Source organism: Xyrauchen texanus, chromosome 13 (assembly GCF_025860055.1).
Source record: "Xyrauchen texanus isolate HMW12.3.18 chromosome 13, RBS_HiC_50CHRs, whole genome shotgun sequence".
NCBI lineage: Eukaryota > Metazoa > Chordata > Actinopteri > Cypriniformes > Catostomidae > Xyrauchen > Xyrauchen texanus.
In genome coordinates, this window is record NC_068288.1 from 44106201 (window position 1) to 44121913 (window position 15713).

The 15713-nt window shown below is 35.3% G+C and overlaps 1 protein-coding gene across 2 annotated transcripts; it reads left to right on the forward strand.

The window, feature by feature from the left end:
* Positions 1 to 456: 456 nt before the first annotated feature.
* Positions 457 to 13618, forward strand: LOC127654427 (sphingomyelin phosphodiesterase 2-like). Of its 2 annotated transcripts, none has more exons than XM_052141619.1 (11): positions 457 to 882; positions 3962 to 4050; positions 4934 to 5030; positions 7875 to 7951; positions 8095 to 8188; positions 9701 to 9790; positions 9861 to 9943; positions 10198 to 10330; positions 10419 to 10523; positions 11098 to 11266; positions 11536 to 13618. In XM_052141619.1, the coding sequence occupies exons 2-11, from the start codon at positions 4001 to 4003 to the stop codon at positions 11958 to 11960; spliced, it is 1323 nt and encodes a 440-aa protein (XP_051997579.1). In that variant the 5' UTR covers positions 457 to 882; positions 3962 to 4000; the 3' UTR covers positions 11961 to 13618. The 2 variants fall into 2 exon arrangements, with proteins under 2 accessions (XP_051997579.1, XP_051997577.1); XM_052141617.1 differs by lacking the exon at positions 457 to 882 and adding an exon at positions 3305 to 3541.
* The last annotated feature ends 2095 nt before the right edge of the window (positions 13619 to 15713 follow it).

Genomic DNA, 15713 nt, shown 5'->3' on the forward strand with positions numbered 1-15713 from the left:
CTACCATCAGCAGGCGAACGACATGCTTTACGAAACGGATGACTGTTGTAGTCCTTAGTGGCAGGACAGCAACATGCATTTACACAGCCGCTTTAAAATCCACAACTGAGGTATGACTGTAATTTATGTTCCAGAACAAAACGTGGAAAAGTTACTTGAAAATCTTCAAGTAATTTTCCCCACAGACCGTATTTTAGCCTTCCGGTTTTGCCTACAAATTGACGTCACGGCTGAACGGTTAAAGGTACATTGGGCTGTTTTCACAGGACGTCTGCACTGTTTTTAATTGTTGGTGTATTTACATAACAGCCTATTTTTATTTTGACCCAACGTACCGAGCTCCTTAAATGCTTGGACCGCTAAACCCCGCTTAGTCACCAGCATGAGAGAACTCAATTTCCCAACATTCCAGATCAGCGCAGTAAATGACGTATAGTTACGTATGCGATACGGCTTTCACGCTGCATTGTTGCATAGTGGTACTTTTTAGTAAAACCAAAACTTGATTAAGATTAGTCAAGCAGTATGTTGATGCATTGTGTATAAACATACATGATAGAACAATCACAGGGAGTTGATCCAGTTGTATTTTTCACGCTATTTTCGTCAACTGTGAGATGAGCATATGTGTTCATTTACAACATACGAGTTAAAGTTCAATTGAAAAGTTAAGTGCATAAAGCTCGATGCATAAACACTTCTTGAACGACATCCAGTGAACTGTGAGATGAGGAAGTAGCGGACTCTTCTATGAACACGAAATGACTCACGGTGTGTTCCTCAAAGTTTGTTTATTACACCGTTTGTAACGCAGTTTTGACGCGAAGTGAAAAGTGATTTGGATTGTTTTGCGCGCGACATCATTTCAAACTCCTGCACAAGGTAAGATTGATATCCTACAGCATCACATATCGGTTATATGTGTTTACATTAAACCATTGGCCTGGCCAAGGGTGGTTCTGGGCCCACCCAAATGAGACCCTGGCCCATCCAGAATATTAGAGATTATTACTTTGGGGGAAAAAAAAAAAAAAAAGGTATATATGAATGAATGTATGCATGCATGTATGTATATGAATGTATGCATGCATGTTTGTATATGTATGTATGCATGCCCACCCGAATCAGACCCTGGCCCATTCAGAATATTAGAGATTATTCTTTGAAGAAAAAAAAAGAAAAAATACATATATGTATGTATATGCATGCATGCACATATACATACACGCATATATATATACATACATGTGCACATACATGTGTATGTGTACATGCTATGTGTTTATATGTATGTATGTGTATATATACATTTGTTTTGGCTTGTTTTCCAATAAAAATATCTAAAACTCATTTAAAACAATGTACATTTACTTTAGCAGCTATACTGCAGAATGTTATTTTTCTTTTGGAATATAATATAAAAAATATTTTAAAATTTCTAAAAATCCTTTAAAAAAATAAGATGAATTGACCTGAGAAGCAGCATATAATATATTTAGACTTTTAGAGAATAGATCTTGAATATAAGTATATTTTGTCTTTATTGCACTCGCAGAAGTATAAACAAGTGAAAAATACACTTATTTACAAAATACACTTATATTTAATGTACATTCTCTTAAAGTAAGTACAAATTTCTTATATGATGCTTCTCAAGTAAATTTCTTGTTTTAAGGTTTTTTAGAAAATATTATGTGCCATGATACCAAGAAACCATAGTAGTACCATTATACATTATACTCCACGGTCTTAGTCACCTGTTTAGTATCTTTACATTTAGAGTTGAGCAGTAAGTGTGGATCACTCCTGGCGTCTCTAGTTCTTGTGTGTAGCAGCTGTGTCTGTGTTTATTGTCCCTAGATGATCATAACGTACAAGCAATGTTAACGCTCCCTGTTCGAAAATGAAAACAGACTTGTGTTCACTGTCATCACAATGGCATTATCATGCCTGTCCACTGAGATTCAGTTGATTCAAATGTTTATGTATAAATTGCTGGAGTGTGACAGATGTGAAAAGGCCCTTTGGGGTTTGCAAAAGAAATTCAGATAAAAAGGTTTATTTGAAACCGCAATTCAGAATAATTGGAAAGGAAAACATTGTTATATAACATGTTAATAAGCTGTATGTTGTCTGTTGTTCCTTCACCGTGATTGACATTTTCACACTATTTCTGGATGTCTTTTTAAGTGTCTTTGCTGACACACCTTTATCTGACCAGAGACATTATCAGGGGTGTTTATATAAGCTGGAATAAAATGTGACTTTGGGTTTTAAACATTTGACAATGAAGGTAAACAATAAATACAACTATCATTCCTAATAAAATTAATAAATATATAGGCTAAATCCAAAATAAACAAACTACAAGACACAAAAGTAGCTTAATTAATACTCCTCCATTGCTTCAACATTGAAAAATATATAAATACAAAAGGACAACAGACTTTGCACACTTTTTGTATGGCAAAAGTTTAATATTCAGTGGACATATTTTCAATTACTATTTATTAACACCTTGATTTATTACATTTTGATTTGATAAATGTAAATTTGGCCAATAAACTGATTAATTATTATAAAAAATAAAATGCAGTGTTATTTTAACATTTTAAATAAAAAACATATACAAATAATACAAAATTAATACAATTAAATAATAATAATTAAAAAATATATATAGGCTACAATATCATTTTTAAAATCAATAAAATATTAACATTTAAAATTCAAAATATTTTACAATTTAAAAAAACTATCCAATAAAAATAACAAAAATAAAATATAAAAAATATATATATTTTAACATTTTAAAATGTATAAAATATTAAAAAATAAAATAATACAAATATTTAAATAATAAATATATCAGCTGAAATGTAATAAAAATACAATGTAATTTAAACATTTATTTTCAAAATATTTTTAAATTAAAAATACTTTACAGTAAGATACAATACAAATACATCATATATAAAAAATAATATTAATGTAACATTTTAAAAATATTTTAAAATTAAAAATACTATACAATAAAATACATCCAATAATACAAAATAATAAACATTATACAATAAAATGATAAAAAGTATAAAATAATAAATATATCAACATTTTAAAAATACTAATACAATAAAATAAATAATACAAATGAAAAAAATCATTCAAATAAAATAATAAAATTACACATAAAATAAATGTTTATATTTACTTAAGAAAATAAGAGAAATAAAATTCATTAACCTCTCTCAATCCCACACATACTTGTCACATATTGAATTATTTAAATGTTAAAGCTGCCGTTCAGTTGCACTCTGTCGGGTTTATTGTGTACTGTACGGTGTCACCATGACGACACCAGCGTCTGGAAGGTGACCATTGACCCCTCGGGATAGAGGTGGAGCCATAATCAATCCAACACCGTTGTTGGGCTTCTGGGCTTCAGGTATTATGATTTATGAGCATCTGTTTGTCAGACCAGTGTTTCAAAGCATTAAACCGTGTCAACGACTTCTCTCTGTGGATTTACTCTCGTTATAAGGTATTTCAATTGCTTGTACGCTCTTAAGTTGCTTGTAGTCTATATTCTGTCAGCAAACTAAGGACTAATTTACATCAGTTCTGCAAGTCATTGTGTTGTGGGTAAATAACGTAACGTATGGTTAAAAGTGTGATAATGAGGTGGCAGTTGCAAACTTGCTGATTAAAATGTGTCTCTTAATATTTCAATTTATGTAAACGGCACATTTCACAATGCTTATTGTTCCAAGCAGCTTTGGCAAAGGGTTTCTGTGCACTGTTTTGTGTAAACGGTTTCTAACGGACTGTATTTTTGAGATCTGCTCATTCTGAGAAATGCTAATCTAATTCATATCAATTCTGAGGATTGTTTTGGCGCTGGTTTGAGCTCAATAGGTTCCACTGTAAGTAGCAATCGGAGTTCTCTCACCTGTCCTTACAGACTGGCTCATACCCATCCCAAAGCTCCACCCTCATCGCTATGCCAACATCTGCACCAATCAGATTACGCGTATTCTCTCTCAACTGCTGGTGAGTTCACACTTCACATAGGTACACCGTTCCTAAGAATTAAATTAGACATGTGTACAGGATTCATTTTAAGATTAAATATCATAATAAAGAAAAGGATTGGAAGATACATTTTTCATTGGATTCACATAGTTCCCAATAGGACTATGAGTCCCAAATCCCAAAACAATAAAAATAAGAATTGAAAATGAAACTCCAGTCACTTTTTCACGGCAAAAAAACTGCACGTGTGAGTGAACACCCCTTAACTTGTTGATATAAGATCCTACTGGATAAATTAAAATTCTTTGTTTTCCACAAATTAATTAATTAATTGAAAGATTTGTTCTCATAGATCTTTTACTTGATAGATTTCTTTAAAAACCACAGCTACCAGGTGTCAAGAAATTATATAAACAGACATTTAAAGACGAGTCAGCATCTCTTTTTGGTCTTTAGTCTTTAATGAATGTGTTTGCACTGAAATTATAATAATATATTGGTAAAAATAAAGTGGCTGATTTGCAAGTTCCCAGCATGCATTGCAACATGAATAAATTGTGTTAAGTGTTATATGCTTATTATTTTGCTGTTTGGCGCCTTTATTTGTGCTGTTTTACGGGTTGAGTATGTCTATGTCAAGCAATTGTTCATACAATACATACCACTCTTCAGAGTCAAGCATTGCATTTCACTTCCTGTAATTGAAAAGTAATTGAAATAGTGACATAATGAAAGTTGTCGTATTGTGAACTGATAGTTGGCTGAACAAGAAATTGGTAGTTTTCTGCCTTTAGTGAATAAACATGCACATTGACATAACAAAGAGAGCAATTATATATATATATATTTTCTTTTCTTTACAGTGAATGTGGTCTAATTGTGTTTGTTGTGATTGTTTTAGGGGGATCAGATTCCTCAGTAAGCACTGCGTAGAGCGTTTCGTTTTGATCGGAGATCTGCTGAATAAAGAGGAGCTTGATATCGCATTACTGCAAGAGGTAAAACAAACAAACAAGCACATGTACAGATGTTTACAAACATGGATGCAAATAATTAGAATAATACTGAGCAATAACAATGTAAAAAGATAAAAAAAAAATTATGAAATTTGGAAGTAAAATATAACGGGACAAACTTCCATATCAGTGAATAGGAAACTGTCGCAAACGTAATTTTTGTGTTCCCATGAATGTGCTCCAACAGCAAAAGAAAAAAAATCCATTATTATTAGGGCTGTCGATTTAATGCGCTAATTCAGTGCGATTAATTTTATAAAGAATTATGCGTTAAAAAAAATTAACACAATTAATCGCCCCCGGACCGTAATAAGGAAGATTCCTGAGCAAGCTTGTAGTACCACCTGTTTACTCTAGGGGGCAGTAAGTGAAACTTCAGCTGTATGGCAACGTGCAGTTTATACAGTGAAGAAAACAACCATCCAGCAGACAGAAGAACACAAACATGCGATACGTTCTTGCGTTCAAAACACTTGATGGAGCGCAAATGCGAACTGATGGGATCTCAAGATGTTTTCTAAGTATTAAACTATATTTAACTTGACACAGTGACCTAAACATTTATGTTTATGACGCAACGCACACGCTACACAAGCATGTCTGATGCAGTGTAAATTGGGTCCTAAACAAGCCTCATAATAAATCTGTGATCTGTGCAATGATTGACTTATGATCAATAATATGGTAGTAAACAATACATTGTATTCTAAAGCCGCTTTTTGTCTTATCAATGATGAACTCTTCTGCCACAGGAATGTAATGCATTTTAATTATCTGAATATTTTTTATTCTAGATATATATATATATATATATATATATATATATATATATATATATATATATATATATATATATATATATAATTTTGTAATATTTAAAGATAACTATGTATAATTATTTCATCATTATATATTGAGTTATTGTTTTATGAGGGGTTTCTCAGCAAATATTTGTATATGCGATTAAATGCGATTAATCACGATTAATTAATCAGGACACCATGTAATTAATTTTATTACAATTTTTAATCAATTGACAGCCCTAATTATTACATTTCCACGACTTTTCAAAAGAGGATAAAAATAGAGCAGCTATTGTTGAAGTCAGAAGTTTACATACAGCTTAGCCAAATAAATTTAAACTCAGTTTTTCACAATTCCTGACATTTAATCGTAGAAAATATTCCCTGTCTTAGGTCAGTTAGGATCACTACTTTATTTTAAGAATGTGAAATGTCAGAATAATAGTACAGAGAATGATTTATTTCACATTCCCGGTGGGTCAGAAGTTTACATACACTTTGTTAGTATTTTGCAGCATTGCCTTTAAATTGTTTAACTTGGGTCAAATGTTTTGGGGAGTCTTCCACAAGCTTCTCACGATAAGTTGCTGGAATTTTGGCCCATTCCTCCAGACAGAACTGGTGTAACTGGGTCAGGTTTGTAGGCCTCCTTGCTCACACATGCTTTTTCAGTTCTGCCCACAAATGTACTATTGGATTGAGGTCAGAGCTTTGTGATGGCCACTCTAATACCTTGACTTTGTTGTCTTTAAGCCACTTTGCTTGGGGTCATTGTCCATTTGGAAGACCCATTTGAGACTGAGCTTTAACTTCCTGGCTGATGTCTTGAGATGCTTCAATATAGCCACATAATTTTCCTTCCTCATGATGCCATCTATTTTGTGAAGTGCACCAGTCCCTCCTGCAGCAAAGCACCCCCACAACATGATGCTGCCTCCCCCATGCTTCACGGTTGGGATGGTGTTCTTCAGCTTGCAAGCCTCATCCTTTTTCCTCCAAACATATCAATGGTCATTATGGCCAAACAGTTACATTTGTGTTTCATTAGACCAGAGCACATTTCTCCAAAAAGTAAGATCTTTGTCCCCATGTGCATTTGCTAACTGTAGTCTGGCTTTTTTATGGCAGTTTTGGAGCAGTGGCTTCTATCTTGATAAGCAGCCTTTCAGGTTATGTCAATATAGGACTCGTTTTGCTGTGGATCTAGATACTCGTCTACCTGTTTCTTCCAGCATCTTCACAAGGTCCTTTGCTGTTGTTCTGGGATTGATTTGCACTTTTACACCAAACTACGTTCATCTCTAGGAGACAGAATGCATCTCCTTCCTGAGCGGTATGATGGATGTGTGATTCCCTGGTGTTTATACTTGCGTGCTATTGTTTGATAAACATGGTTCCTTTAGGCATTTGTAAATTGCTCCCAAGGATGAACCAGACTTGTGGAGGTCCAAAGTTGATTTCTGAGGTCTTTGCTGATTTCTTTTGATTTTCCCATGATGTCAAGCAAAGAGGCACTGAGTTTGATGGTAGGCTTTTATATACAACCACGGGTATACCTCCTATCAGAAGCTAATTGGCTAACAGTCTAAAGGCTTGATATAATTTTCTGGAATTTTCCAAGCTGCTTAAAGGCACAGTTAACTTAGTGTATGTAAACTTCTGTCCCACTGAAATTGTTATATAGTCCATTAAAAGTGAAACAATCTGTCTGTAAACAATTGTTGGAAAAATTACTCATTTCATGCACAAAATAGATGTCCTAAACGACTTGCCAAAACTATAGTTTGCTATATAAAATCTGTGGAGTGGATAAAAAAGTTTTAATGGCTTCAACTTAGGTTTGCTATATTTACCCAGCTAAATTAAGGTGTAAATTTGTCATCATAGTCTGCAAAAAAGGCCTGTTACAGCATTATTAAAACCTCCACAGGGGCTTTTTATTTAATGTTATTTTAAATCCTTTATTATTATAAAATAGGGGTTTAATAAAAAATTACATCAATGTAAAATGTTTTGGTTACAGGTATGGTGTGAGAAAGACTTTCTCTTTCTAAAGAAGAAGCTTGGCATTGTTTATCCATATTCACATTATTTTAAAAGGTAAGTTATGAGTTGTGATGCTTACAAATAGTATGTGACAACATTTTCTAGGCAATTATTTGTCTCTAAAATGTCTTTTGTGCCATGCACAATGCAGATGTGCACAAGAAGAGAGTTCTACTCATATATTTGTTCTTCTTCAGTGGATTTATAGGGAGCGGTCTGGTCGTATTCTCCAAACACAGAATTCATGAAGCTTTCCTGTACAGATACTCATTAAATGGCTATCCTTACATGGTAGGTCAGCGACATTCTAGCATAAACATCCTAAACAAGACTGATGTTCTACTTTTATAAGTCACATGGCATAATATGAATGTATACTGTATATAATACAGTGGCAAGTATTTAGACACTTAAGTCTTGGAGTGGTGGTGGTGTAGTGGGCTAAAGCACTATACTGTTAAGCAGAAGGTTGCTGGTTCGATCCCCACAGTCACCACCATTGTGTCCTTGAGCAAGGCACTTAACTCCAGGTTGTTCGGGTTGTCCCTGTAATAAGGGCACTGTAAGTCGCTTTGGATAAAAGCATCTGCCAAATGTATAAATGTAAATGTAAGTCACACTTAAAAATGTCTGAATTCTATTGCTGTAGTTAACAAAATATCAAACCAAGTGTAATTTATTTGAAAGAAAGGAATTTTGTTTTAAAGGAGTTTTAGATATTTATATTGGAAAACAAGCCAAAACAAAAACAAAAATTTTGGTGCAGTGTATAATGGGACGAAGACTTCCTCTCTCACCTTTCTGTTCACTTCAATCCATCTTTAACTCTCAAAAAACAAACAAACTCTCTCTTAATAATAAAGTTTTGTATTGCCAATTTTCTTCACAATAAGAAATGCACAGTGACACACATATTATGATTCAATAATTCGTGAGCCATCACGTTACAATCCAGCTGCATTAAGCGTGCGCGCTCGAGGGATGAGCGTCCCCCGTGGATCAGCCGGTGCAGTTTCAGTCTCTCCCCCTCGGTTCGGGACATTCACGCAACTCATAAAAGACTTTGTGAGTTTGTAGTTATTTACATGATCTGCTTCCGTATTATTTGAACTTTAATAAAACTATAATGCATTAAATATAACTGCATTTAAAATGTAACGCCGTGTTGTTTCCTTTAAAGACGCTCGACACTTTTTCACAAGTTTTGCTCCAGCTCCACATATTCCACAACGAGAGTGCTTCTGTATTTACTTATTTTGCATTTTTGCATTATAATTCCCTCATTCTTTGCGATCTACATCACATGAAGCTGTTTGGAAAGTTTAGAGTGTGTCTGGACTGTGATCTGTGTAATTCCTCCTCTCCTCAATCAGACGCGAACTGCAGTGCTCCTCTAGTGTGCAATCGTTAAGCTGCGTTCACACTGCCAGCTACTTTGTTGCTGCATGTCGCCAGTGGCTGGCGGTCAGGTCGCTAGTGGTGTGTATGTAGAGTCTAAACAGCACTGTTTCTTTACAGTTAATATTATAATTAAAATATTAGGATCACGTGAGCTCTACCATCTTCTTTCGTATTGGCTGTCGCTCCTGAAAGTCTCTTGCATAAAGTTAAACATTTCTCAAATTTGTCATGTAGCTGGACACGCCCACATCCGGTCGCCATCGCCATCAAACCAACATAATGACTGTTTTCAAACAGATAGTCCCACCCCAACCTCACACCATTGTTTGAGTCGGTGTTCCTGTGCTCTAACAAACAGATCAAGGTTTTAAAAGCGTCTCTAATCTATCCTTCTCACATCAGGCCCAACACGGAGACTGGTTCGGTGGCAAGGCCGTCGGCAAGATCTTGATCACTGTCAGTGGGCTGACAGTTCATGTCTTTGTCACTCATGTAAGTCCATCCAGAATATTTGTATCCACATGCGTCTGTTTGCGTCTTGCAACAAATGTTTTTCCCGCAGTTGCATGCAGAGTACTGCCGAGAGAGAGACTCGTATCTGCCGCACAGAGCTGTGCAGGCATGGGAGCTACAACAGTTCATAAGGTACTAAAACTCTCTTTATTAGGTCCTTTTAAAAAGTAGTGAATTAAAACGCTACTTAAAGGGATGGCACTTACCAAAATGTTGCTTTTGGACACATAATTAGTCCCTAGAGGACTGGACTTATTTAACTGAGTGACAAACCTTAGTATACAAACTTAAGCTTCTTTCTAAATGATATCATCGTAGCCATGGGTGTCTACTGAAATCTTCAGATTTCTATTTACTTTGTTTGCTAATAAGTGTTTTCCCCGAAGGCATACTAGTGCTGGAGCAGATGTGGTGATCCTGGGCGGAGATTTAAACATGCATCCGGACGATCTCGGTACCAGACTGTTGCGGAACTTCACGGGACTAAAGGATTGTTTCATTGAGGCTGCCAGCTTTGATGTTTGTGTTGCAGCTTCATATTTTCTGAAATCATAAAATGACTGCGATCGTAAGGTATGATTGTAAATATGTCCGTGACTAATTCCAGGGATGCGAGGGGGGAAACACACACATAACTGAGAACCCTTTTACAAATACGGAGGAACTCATTCCATATGGGGGAGGAATTCGGATAGACTACATATTGTTTAAGGTAAATATTGTAGTTTGATAAAGATATAGGAACAACATCAAAAATGTATATTTAGGGGTGATTCTCATTAAAGCGGTCAAGCTGTTTCACCCCAAAATCACTTTAAAAGGATCTAAGGTTTTTTTATATTTTTTACCCAATTTTCAGTAGCCTACTGTAATGCACAAAAAATCATTTACATTAATACAATGTGCAAAAATGGTAAAGTCTTCTATTTAAATTGTAAATTACATATGTAAATAAAAATGGTATGCATGGTAGTGATTGTTGTACATAATTTAATATATCAACAATCATTGTGTTTATACAATGATGTTCTTTATTGTAGTATTACAATAATATCATTATCAATGATAATGATAATTTTTTCGCATTACAGTAATGAGAATTGGAGAATGTTCTCATTAAAATAGTCACAAAGCAAAAATCTGAATAAAAAAATATGCATAAAAATTGTCTTTATGCAATTATTAATACAATAGTATTAATAATACAGAGGAAATGTCCGGTACATTTTATCCCTCCCAAACAATAAATAAAAAAAGAAATAATAATAAGAAAATAATGTTGGCAGGGATCTGGACAAGCAGATGTGAGTTGTGAGTCTTTGTCCACCACCAAGGGTCCTGTTTCTGGGCAACCCTTCCCTTTCTCGGACCATGAGGCTCTTACTGCCGAATTCCTGCTTACTCCCACTAAAAAGGGTCATGGATGCTCAGAGAGAGAATTTGGCTGTGCCGAAGGTATTTGTGCATTGTTAACTTTGAGGTCTTCAAATATTCATTACACACAAATGATTTGTTGTTTTGCTAGAACAGTGCTTGGGAAAGCATCTCACCAATAAACTAATACTATACAAATTGCTGCCCTACAATAATGAGTTTGGCAAGACACATTAAAGAAATAGTTTACTCAAAATTCAAATACAAATGGCATGACAATAGGGTCAAGTATTCGTTGTTGTTTTGACGTTGTTTTGACGTTGTTTTATTGTGCATTATCTTTCTCTCAGATAAGCTTCCCGAGCTGGTAAATACAGTAAATGAAGCTCGTACTGAACTGAAGGTGGGTCTACACTGTGCTGAGAGCATGCGCCACACTGCGGCTCGTATAGGCATCATGGGTCTGGTCTTGTTACTGCTTGAGCTAGCCATCGCTGCTGTGCCCATATTTGCTCTGGGAGCTGAACAGCCATTCCCTAAAGCCTCCTTTTACCTGTTGGGGGCGCTGTGCTTTGCTATCCTACTCTGTACATTGCTGCTGTACATCTTCTACAGCATTGAATTGAAGGCATTGCATGGAGCCGAGGACCAGATGAGGTTGTCATTGGGTAGCCTTCAGGAAAGTCTTAAGGTGTCCCCCAAGGTTCTGTCCTCGGACCTTTTTCGAAGTCCACTAGATGTTCAGGATCCTGCTACTTTGGAGCCAGATAACTAAACGCAATGTTGTGTTTGGATGGAATGCTATAAGATGGAAATTGCAAGATGGAAGACACTATTTTAGGATGTCTTAACTGAAAGCCACTCCAGTTTTATTACTTATGCATCTTTCGTGTCCTGTTTAAGGGCTTTTGGTTTGACCAGACAAAACTACTCTACTGTTCAAATGTTTGGAATCACTAGGAATTTCTATTCACCAAAAATGCTAAAAAGCGGATTATAAATATCTTTACTGTAATTTTTGATGTGACAAATATCTATTTAACAAATGCTGTATTTTTAGAAAACTGTCTGTTAATTACATCAGCAACTTAAAGAAGACATTGCATTGCGATTAGCACCGTGTTAAAAGTATATTCAAGGTTCAATACAGTTTAGCTCAGTCAACAGTATTTGTGGCATAATGTTGATTACCCCAAAAGATTATTTTGAATCATCCCTCCTTAAAAAAATAAATAAAAAGCAAAAATCAAGGTTACAATGAGGCACTTGCAATGGAAGTGATTGGGGCCAATTTTTTGTCAATAATTTTCATTCATTCTTCTGTTAAAACTTGTGTATTATTTGAGCTGTGAAGTTGTTAAAATCATCGTTTTTATGGTTGTTTTAGGGTTTACAGCGTTTCGATTGGATATAACTTGATTATCACACTAAAATCATGTTAAAACAAATATTGTTTATGTCTTGTGGCTAAATTTTCCAAACAGTGAGTATTTTCATGTTTACAGATTTGCCCCATTGTGCCTCACTTTTTTTAACGGAGGTATGAGTCAAAATAAATTTCCGCGGTACTCATTAATATGCTACAAATGCTGCCTATTAAGCTTAACTTGTATTGAACTTGGAATATTTATTTTAAGCGGTGCAACCGTTTTTGACCATGCTAATATTAAGAAAGATATACCGAAAAATTTCTCAACGATTGTGTAACTGCTAACAATGAGGCTTTGTTGTCACCGGTAAAAATGCATTTTTAACATTTTAAAAGGCTATATAACAAATTTAAACAAATATTTTAAACTGAAATACTTATTTATAATATTACTGTTTTAATTGTATTTTTTTTGATCAATTAAATCCTACATTGATGATCAGATGCATCGAAACAAAACAAAAGATTGGTGACTCCAAAGATTTACATGGAGGTGTAACTTCAAAGAAGACCAAAGGGAAATCACTCAAAATACTTCCATGACAGATCCACTTAACCATAGAAGAATGGACCACTATTAATCACATGTAACCGCTCATTGTTGTTTTTCACTAAGGCTTGCTCATAGAATACTCTTTTGTATACTCTGTATTGGCATGTTAACCTTTGTAAACCGAGACCTGCTGGGCAGGTGTCTCCGTTCTCTTTATGTTAAATGTTCCCTGTCGTTAGCTTTCAGATTTTAGGTTATGGTTCTGTCTATTATGAGTCCATTTTGGGAACTGAAAACAATCTCTTCAACTATGTTTATACAATCAAGCAGAGTGAAAAAATGGACAGTGTAACTGGAGGTGGTGCCGTTATTAGTTCACTCCATACCTGCATAAAGGTTTTGTCCTTTTAGTGAAACCTGTCAACAACCTCATGTATCTATTATGTAACACTTTACATTACTGCATCTTTTATTAAAGCAATAAACAATACACAATGTTGTGTTCCATATGTCACTGTAGCTCAACTGATAGAGCATGTTTCATGTGTTTAATGTGCACTGATAAAATCATCTACAAGATGCCATTTATCTACCTGCCACAAGGGTGCAGTGTTGTTGTTTTTTTAAGTATGGTAAGTATTAACTTTAAAAGAATCATGGTTGCTATGGAGATTACCAAAAATATACAGTATACTACAGTGTATATATATATATATATATATATATATATATATATATATATATATATATATATATATACATACATACAACATACATATATATTGCTAATCGCCACAAAACAGTAAATAAAGAAAACTTAGTCCTGCCCTAGTCTTTCTCCTATTGAAATCAAAGGGAGGTGTTTTTTGCAGAATGTTAGCTTCAGTTATTATTTACTTATCCTTGTTTTTCCATAAATCAGAAGTTGTGAAATGGTGACTAAGGTTAACATTATTTCTCCCTAACATGTTGTCTTTCACGGAGGAGAAAAGCCATACAGGTTTGGAGAATCACGAGGGAGCGTAAATAATGGCAGATTTTTCATTTTTCGGTGAACTATCCCTTTAGGTAATACTCAAATAAGAGAAAGTAACCTCTTTTCCTCGAGTTTCTAGTTTCTTCATTCAGAATAACACAAACCAAGTGACTTGCCCATTCACTGATGACGCATTGCTAGAATGAGACCTGCCCATACAGATGAGTACAGCTCAGTCCTGTCATGGGTGTGGTTGCACATGTGCTGCTGTTACTAATACAGTCTGCTGGACTGACATATGAAAGTTTGATGAATCTTCACTTTAGTCTGGGAGTTTCTCAGAGGAACTGTGCTTATGGCCACAGGTCTCCAAGTAACTTTTAAGTGCAAGGGTTACTGACAGTGCATCATGATTACTATTGCTCATACTCTTGATTAGGGCTTTGAACAAACATATTAAACTTGGATGCATGACTCATTCCCCATCGGAACATACAAGCAACTCGACATTCTCAACATGTACGTGTTAATTTATTATTTGTTAACTTATTGCATTAATAGTAGTAACCTAGTAACAGTTTTGGTTGTTGAACGTTTTTTTGTTTTTTTTGTGCTTCCCCAAAACACAGTGAGATGGGCCTAAAATTCAAAGACATCCATGACATTCATGTTCACATAGGAAAAACTATTTAACAACAGCGGCAACACATAGGGTACAATGTGGCAAAAGGCCCCACGGAAAATGGTGCACCCTTTTTTGAAGTAGTTATTTTGAATAAGCACAAAGTCTTTCTAGCAAGTCAGGCCACTGTCGGCCATCTTTGGAATGCTCTCGGAGGCGCATGCTAGTGCAGCTCCTATCTACTTGAATAGGGAAGGACTGAAATCTCAAACGGTTGGTCAAGTTTACGATCAAAGGACATATTTCAAATCAGCAACAAAATTGTATAATATTGGAATCAGAAATGTACCTCATATTACATTAAAATATGCAAGCTTGTGTTGCTAATGCGCATGCGTGTTAGCGAGTTGATTGACAGGCGATGTCTGTATCTAAAAGGTGATTGGCACTTTTACCTCTAAGGCGGAACTTCCTATATACATCCACTGACCATTGGGCACTTAGAGATCCTTGGTTGGGTGTTCCAATTTATCCCATTCATATTTTTTAATAATAATTATTATTATTATTCTTTTTTTTAATCCCCATTCCAACCATTTGGAATTCCCACTACTTAGTAGGTCCTTGTGGTGTCGCGGTTACTCACCTCAATCCGGGTAGCGGAGGACAAGTCTCAGTTGCTTCCACTTCTGAGACCGTCAATCCGCGCATCTTATCACATGGCTCGTTGTGCATGCATGACGCCGCGGAGACTCGCAGCATGTGGAGGCTCATGCTACTCTCCGCGATCTACGCACAACTTATCATGTGAGCGAGAACCACTAATCATGACCACAAGGAGGTTACCCCATGTGACTCTACCCTCCCTAGCAACCGGGCCAATTTGTTTGCTTAGGAGACCTGGCTGGAGTCACTCAGCACACCCTGGATTTAAATAAAAGTGGCAGTGCTAAATACACTCTGATCTGCATTAGGACAATCTTAATTTCTCATTGTCTCAAATATATT

Excerpts from the sequence above, each read along its gene's own strand:
- LOC127654427 (XM_052141617.1), top strand. The coding sequence starts at position 3,458 with ATGAGCATCTGTTTGTCAGACCAGTGTTTCAAAGCATTAAACCGTGTC. Across the intron at positions 10,331-10,418 it reads TTGAGGCTGCCAGCTTTGAT|GGATGCGAGGGGGGAAACAC; the intron begins GTTTGTGTTGCA and ends GACTAATTCCAG. Across the intron at positions 11,267-11,535 it reads AGAATTTGGCTGTGCCGAAG|ATAAGCTTCCCGAGCTGGTA; the intron begins GTATTTGTGCAT and ends TCTTTCTCTCAG.